At 42.8% G+C, this 7804-nt stretch overlaps 1 protein-coding gene across 1 annotated transcript; it reads left to right on the top strand.

Moving 5' to 3' along the window:
• Positions 1 to 54: 54 nt before the first annotated feature.
• Positions 55 to 6018, top strand: PEX13 (peroxisomal biogenesis factor 13). Its single transcript, XM_029961638.1, has 5 exons — positions 55 to 69; positions 451 to 617; positions 1831 to 2528; positions 2923 to 3048; positions 3304 to 6018. Exons 1-5 carry the CDS (start codon positions 55 to 57, stop codon positions 3597 to 3599), a joined length of 1302 nt encoding a protein of 433 aa, XP_029817498.1. The 3' UTR covers positions 3600 to 6018.
• The last annotated feature ends 1786 nt before the right edge of the window (positions 6019 to 7804 follow it).

Here is a 7804-nt window from a genome sequence, read left to right as displayed (position 1 = left end):
AGCGCGCCCGAACGCCGAAGCGGAGCCGAGCGCGCCCCGAAGCGAGCCGAAGCGATGCCGACGGCGCGCGCAAGGAGCCGAGCGGGCGCGATGGGGGGACGCCGCGCCCAAGCCTGGAGTCCCGCGCTGGGGGCACCGGCCGCTTCAAGTTGAGTGGCGGGCGTCCCTGCCGGGGATCCCACCGGGGGACGGGTGTTCGCCGCTCGGGGCGGCCGGGCCCGCGGCCTGGGGCGGGCTCAAAGGTCGGGCCCGGCCGGGTCGGTCGGGGCGGGGCGGCCCGGGGAGTCGCGCTCCGTGAGGGACTCCGAGGACGGTCCCCTGTGGGGAAGATGAAGTCGTAGATGTGGGCAGGAGTGTTCGGGGTGTCCGTTCCCGGGGGTTGTGTGGCTGTGTCAGCCCCGGGAGCTGAGTGTCACCGCAGGGCTTGGAAAAGATCCGTGTATGTGACAGTCCGGGGGGTGTGGGAGCTCTCCCGGGAAATCCCGCCTGCTCGTGGAGAAGGATGAACGCAAAGTGTCTGTGAGCTCCTTTTTGATCAGGAGGCGAGGAAAGCTCGCCTGGTGGCTGAAGATCCGATTTGTTTTTCTTTTGCAATTAGAGCTGAAACTGGGCAAAAGGTTGGCCCGGCGCTGAACATTTCACAGACACTTCGCTGCGCTCTCCGTTTGCTGAGCGAGCAATTAAATGTTAATTTTTCTTGCTGGGTTTATGTACCCCGTGTTAATGGCTTCAGGCACCTTTAAAGTGAGGTGTCCCAAGCTGACTATTGAGCTGGGAACTGTAGGGTGACTTGCTGAGTTACAGTATCTCTCTTTGCTGTGATAATGACTTAGTTTTGCTCCCGTTTTTAACGGGTAAATAGCAATTCCAACTTGGCATTTTTTCCTTCTGCCTTTTTTTTTTCCCCTGTGAATTTAATGGACTACAGAAGTGGGAAGTCATGGGACGAGACAGTAAACATGGGGAAATAACCAAAATGTTTGACTTTTAGGGTGATAATATACGATTTTTTTTGTGTCCAGAAGTAGAACAAAAAGCTGCTTGAGAGAATTCAAGTGCCGGTCAAGTACTTGCAGAGTCTTATTATGATAAAATAACTTGAACTTCTGAGCATACAAAGGAAAAAAAGGTTACTAAATTAAATACAAGTGATGGACTCATAAGACCTTTTTCTGCCAACAGCAGTAAATTCAATATCAACAATCAGTAGTAGATTCAATCCCTTTATAATCTGCACAAAGGTGATGAGGTATTTTGGGTAGAGGGGGAAACTGGGAGGCCCAAAGGCCTTGCACAGGTTGTTGCATAATTACTTGGATTCTCAATTAGGTCACAGCACCCTTTAAGGGTGGATTCAAAGGAGCTCTCAAACTTCTTCCCGCTGTATCATTGGCTTATTGCAGTGTTGGAAATAAAGCTTTTTTTTTTTTTTGGGAAGTTCATAAATATTTTTGGTGGGGCCCACGAGAGGCTTTGGTGTGCAGAAGAATGACCTGGGTGTTACAGCAGCAGGTTTGGTGGATCTAGAAGGTGCATTTCATGCATGTATAAATTAATAAATAGACCAAGTTTTTCAATGTGTACATCCCAGTTTCTTGTTTACACTGAGTATCTCATTATGGTTCTTGTTCCCCTGAAAGACCTGTATTTCCTGACTGGATTTTTAACTTCCAACAAACGTTGTACAACACTCTGAGTGTTTGGCTTCCAGCTTCCCTATCCCAGCACTGCTGAAACTCACTGTGACATTTGTGGAGTTAGCCAAGGCCCCTGAGGAAATGAAAAATCTAAACTTTGGGTACTGATCTTCCTTGTTTGAATTTTTTTTAGGTCTGCTGACTTGGGTGACAACATGCTGACCAGACCCGGACAACCCGCCGTGGCACGGATACCTCCACCCATTTTGCCAAGACCATCCCAGCAAACGGGAAGCAGCAGTCTGAGCACCTTCAGGCCAGCTTACAGTGGTTCTTTCTCTCCAGCCTATGGTTCATATGGGACCTCTTTCTATGGAAGCTACAGCCCTTACAGCTACGGATACGGTGGGCTGGGGTATAACCGGTTCTGTGCCGATGGCCTTCCCCCCAGCAGGTTTGTGCAGCAGGCTGAGGAGAGCAGCAGGGGGGCTTTCCAGTCCATCGAGAGCATCGTGCATGCCTTTGCCTCGGTCAGCATGATGATGGATGCCACCTTCTCAGCTGTCTACAACAGCTTCAGGGCTGTGCTGGACGTGGCCAACCACTTCTCCCGCCTCAAAATCCACTTCACCAAGGTGTTTTCGGCTTTTGCTTTGGTGAGAACTATAAGGTACCTCTACCAACGGCTGCAGCGGCTGCTGGGGCTGAGGAACAGCTCTGAGAACGAGGATTTGTGGGCTGAGAGTGAGGGCAAAGTGGCTCGTGTCGGCCTTGAAGACAAGATGGGAAACTCTGCAAAGTCCTGGCCCATTTTCCTGTTCTTTGCTGTTATAATGGGAGGGCCCTACCTGATTTGGAAGCTGCTTTCTACATACAGTGATGAAGAAACAGGTAAAGATGATCTGCAGCACGAGAGTTCCTTGTTCCTTTCACTGTTGTCTGTGTGGTGATTAATCTACACAACAGTAATAGCAGTTAGTAGATACTGGGACACAATGCTGAATTTTAGGCATGTGATACAAGTGACAGCCTGTTGTTGAGTTAACATTGTATTTAAGCTGTGTGTGATTCCAAACTCATGGTTCCTTCCTAGTAGATGTAGCAGTTTGGGGTGTATCGCTTGGATTAACTCAACAAGTCGTGCTTTGCTTGTTACTCCTGTCAGTTCTCTGCCAGAAAAGTTTTAGCAAGGAAATTAAAGTGTTTTTCTTCATTTTGTTTTAAAAAGACACGCCAGACTTTGTAATTCAAAGCAGATAAACTTTTAATGTATGTTTGCAAACAGTGTCCAGTAACTGGGCTAGTGGAGAAGATGACCACGTAGTTGGAAGAGCAGAATATGATTTCAATGCTCTCTCAGAAGAAGAAATTTCTTTCCGTGCTGGTGACATGCTAAAATTAGCACCCAAAGGTAAACTTTTAATTTTTAGTTTTTCTAAAGTATTTTTCTATTTATTTCTGTTTATTTTCTAATCATAATGAAGTTATAGTGTTAGAGTCTGAAAATTAAAACTAAAAGACCAAAACCACCTTATTTGACCAAATACTGATTTTCTTTTCCCCCCCACTAAGTTATTATTTGCATTGGAATAAAACTTTCTGAGTAGTTTTGTTCAGTGTCATTGAACTGTTTTGCAACTTGGTGCTTTTGCATTTTCTCCTTCAGAACAACAACCCAAAATCCGTGGTTGGCTCCTGGCCAGTTATGATGGCCAAACAACAGGACTTGTGCCAGCTAATTACATCAAAATCCTGGGCAAAAGAAGAGGTAGGAGAACAGTGGACCTGGAAAAGATTCCTGAGCAACGTCCAGCCTTTCCCAGCACACCTGGTGGAGGAGCCACTGCTGCTGTGACTTTGGAGGAGCAGGAAGCTGCTTTTGAAACTGTTTTTGCTGGAAGTAGTAAAGTTCCCGTTGCATCCGACTCCGCTGGGGGCAGTGGAGAGAAACAGGAACTCTGATGCACTTTGATCAACAAAGCAGCTGAACTGTGCTTTACTGATGCAACTTTAGGGACTGCTGGAAATGTGGTTTGTAGTGGAACACTGATGGGCACGCACCAGTGATTGCTGCTACTGACTGGTGAAGGGGTGGAGAAGTGATTGCTCCAATCTGTAGTATTTATTTTTGACTCATCTGAGGCTGTACATTAGTGATTCTGTCCAACCACCTGGCAGCCACTCCTGAGAGCTTGAGATAAGGAGGGTTGAAGCATTTATAACAAAGCAAACAAAGGAAAACAATAGGGACTGCCCTGTTAAAGAGACAAACTGTTGGTGAAATGGGGGATTAACACCCAGTCCCCATTAGAGTATTGGCTTGACAGGAGGCCTCTTCAATAGATGTGCAAAGGGAAGATTCATTTCTGTGAGGTGTCCTCCAAAACTGCACACTGAGGGCCGTGCAAAAGTAATGGCACATTGTTTCCCTCTGAAAGGTGGGAGAACTGCAGGAGATTCAGGAGACCCAATTGAATGGTTACAAGTTTTAAATTACTGTCATAAAGAGTTGAGCTCTTAGAAAAAAGGGATTTGTGAGGAAGGGAGGAGAAACAAGAGTTTACAGGGGAAGAGCAGTGAGGCTTCACCAGTAGTTCTAAGCAGTTCTATTTTGTTTATTAAAAGGAATTTGAATAAAGGGTATTCTGCAGTCAGGCACTTATTAGTTCTGTCACTCCCTTCTGTGGTGAACTAACTTTGCATCACACTTGGCCATTTTGTGTTGTAGCCTGTTAGCTGCCCATCCATAGTCCACCACCCTCATCTCCACTTATTTCTGCTCTTCATTGCTTTTATATGAATGTCAAAATACCTCTCCTGCCTTTTAGTGCAGAAGGAAAGCATTGCTTTGGGGGAAGTGGAAAGGAATTGGAGCAGCAAAGAAAAAGTAACATCTCTTGCTTAATTATCTCGGCAAAGGAAGGTCTTGGAGTTGGACAAACTCCCTGTGCTGCCTTTCAGGTGGTAAATTTTGCATCTGCCCATAACATTTGAGGGCTCCAGTTTATCAAAAGCCATAAAAATATTCAGACTGTTCAGAGTATTTAGTATTTTCTTCATATTGGTGTTTGAGAATTCTGTCCTGAAATACCGCTCTGTTTTTTTTTTGTTGTTAAATGAAGCAAAGATAATTAAAACCTTTTTCCTCGTAGCATGGATGTATTACATGTTGAACTTCTGAAAGGTCACATCAATGGATTAAATAACTCGAGTTTGTCTTAATCATTAAAATAGCTTTTTTAGTTTAAAGGTCCTCAAAAGTATAAGTAGGGAACATACCTTTGAGTAGTTCCAGTTTGACCTACCGAGATCTTCAACACCCATTATGTGTTAGCAAAGCTTTCAGTATTTATATTTTGATTGCATTTGCTGGCCTTGAGTTTGTAGAAGTCTGTTCACCACAACAAAACTCTGAAGTGAGCACAATTTTCATGAGGTAGAGTGGCTGAAAAGACAGATATCATGCTGGAACCTTGGATTTTTAAAGTAATCTCTGAATGCCTGTTGTTGATAGAGCAAGAATTTTAAGTGGTTGTGCTCAGGTATTGGGAGATGGTGATTCAAATAATTTATACTAAATTTTTAGATTTTTCAAGTGCAGAGTAGTTAAAGGGCAAGTGAGAAACTTGGAACTAGTTTTAATAGGCAGAACATGTTTTAAAACAGAACATGTTCATGAGATGTTTCCCTATGTACCAGGGCATAGAAGAAAATTATCCATATTTGGAAATCCTATCTGTTGTTGCAATGAAAACAGCAGAAAAAATTCCGAAATGTAAAATCTAGAGAGGAAAAAGGGGGGGGGAAGGAGTAGAAAGAGTTCAGTTCTGTTTGCAGTGTGTATCCCTGGAGGGAATTAATTTGCTGTATGAGGTTTAATTAATGGACTGTCAGCCTCTCTTGTGTCAGTGAAAGATTTCATTCAGAGGAAGGGTCTTTAAATAAATTAATAAATAAACCCCTAACTTTTTTATTCTAGAGTATCCATTTAAGTAGATTTTTTTGTTTTTCTCTTTTCTGGCTCAGAACAAGATGAAGACAGTGCCATGATGTTTGTGGGAATGTTTAAATCTTACTGATTTTTAGTAAGATGAATTTAATTTCTCTTTCAGGTCATACTATTGAAACCAGTTATTTTAGTAGGAACATGGATTATTCAGAACTTAACTGACTTGTCCTTACAGTAGTTTGACTTAGCCTACCAGTCACTGTCATCATTGTATCTGTTAAATCTCAACAGGAATTTTGATCCTTTCAATCTTGCAATTACTTTCATTGGAAAAAGAGGCTCTAAGGAAATTAAGTTACTTATTTAACTCCCAATTAATTGTACTGATTGCAGGAGGGTATTAAAGTTTACTGAAGTAAAGTATATACTGTCCTTTAAGGTTTTGGTTTTCTTCTTTTTAATGCACAAAGTAGTATCAGGTTAAAAAAAAAAAAGAAAGTGAGTCCTACAATTCATTGTCTGTTTTTGTCCATGTGTCAGGCTACAGAAAAAAACCACCTAAATGAACCCTGAGTGGAAAAGGAAGGCTGGTGGACAGGCTGCTCAAGACTTACCCAACTTTAGGAAGGGGAGAAGACTGAAAGGAGCAGGTGTGGCTGCACCAGGAGTGTGTGGAAGAGGAAAGCAGAAAAGAGAGGTTAAAATATTGCTTAACTTCTGCATTAGGCAATCAGCTCTTTTTTTTTTTTTTTGAGGTCTGCACATGCTAAGTTAGCTTTATGTTGTTCTTTGGCACTGTTTATAATCTTGTGGCAGACCTGAAAGTCTGGAACAGAACATTTTTTTATATAAGGTTTTAGTTTATTCTTCCTTTAGTCTTATTGATACTGTTTATCAACCACTTCCTGCTTGAACACTGTGAGCTACAGGTGCCAGTTCTGAGTGGTCCTCTGGGTGCAAGCAGAACATGAACATGCACATGCTCAAGAGGTTCCTGAGTAATAAATTTAAAATACTGTGTTCATCTGGGAAAACTTAATAAATTGCCCAGTTTTGCACAGCTTCATAAAACTCTTCTTTGTGTGGGCATCTGGAATATTAAGGTCGTTCTGATTTATTTCGTTGTCTTGGTGAAATTTGCTACTGAGATAAATACAAAGCAAATACAAATCTGGCCTGTTTGCAGTGAAAATTTTCCTGGGTTCTGTGGCCACGCTGAACACAACCTTTAACCAGCTGGATAATCTCTCCTTGGAGCAAATGCACTGGTATAACTGGCTTAACTGGTAGCAGAGGCATGATGTCAGTGCAGAGCACCCCTGGATCTTTATCTGCTTTAAGCCACTGAAATTCCCTAAATTTCACAACAGTCACAAAACTCTGAGACTTACTACACAGATTTATGTTGTCAGAGAGTATCTTTAGAGTTTTTTTTTGCTTTAGAAATTAAAAATGCAAAAAGACAGTCCCAGGACCTTTGAGTTATTTTAACTGATCCAGCACAGTCTCCAGAACATCAAGTCAGTAAAATTTAAGATGTATGTCCTGGGTTTTAATTAAAAAAACATGTTCCAGTTCTCTGACATACCATCAAGTTTCCATTCATCATGAAATAACTGAATGTCATCATAGTCCAGCAATATTCCAGCTTATTCTGTGGATTGCTGTGGGATGGTATGAAATGAGTGTTTTCTGCTTTCACTGAAACCCAAGGGAAGCTTTCAGGCTGACTTAGAGAATTTGGGTTTCATACCCTTCTCTGGATTGGTGGAATCCTTTTTCCTGAACTTTTCAGTGCTTTTTTTCTTGGCATTCTGTGCCCTCACTGGGTTACTGCAGACTTAAGGGGTGGGCTTTTTGGAAGATAAATGGTTAATATTGGTTATTCTTCAAAAAATACCCAGAAGGAACAGAACTTACATGGCATGGCTGGGGAGGATTGTTGTGTAGGAAAAGGGGATCTGTGCTGATCTTTAGCAGGCACAGGTGGCTTCCCAAGGGAAGTAACTTTAAAATGTCTGGGAATATTTGATGCAGTAGACGACATAGGGTAGGGAACAGTCCAACAGTGGGCAAAATAACAGTCTTGGGACTGTCTGACCTTAGCAGAATAACTGCTACAACACACCCGTTTGTTGGGCTGTTGTGTGTAATTAACTCTGAGTTGGATGTTCAGTCATTGCTGTGATAGTTCATAGCGCATCAAACGTTTAGATCA

The sequence above is a fragment of the Manacus vitellinus genome, unplaced genomic scaffold (genome assembly GCF_001715985.3).
Source record: "Manacus vitellinus isolate BGI_N305 unplaced genomic scaffold, ASM171598v3 scaffold_38_pilon, whole genome shotgun sequence".
Lineage (NCBI taxonomy): Eukaryota > Metazoa > Chordata > Aves > Passeriformes > Pipridae > Manacus > Manacus vitellinus.
The sequence above is the reverse complement of the archived record's forward strand: the minus strand, read 5'-3'. Positions and strand labels throughout refer to the sequence as shown.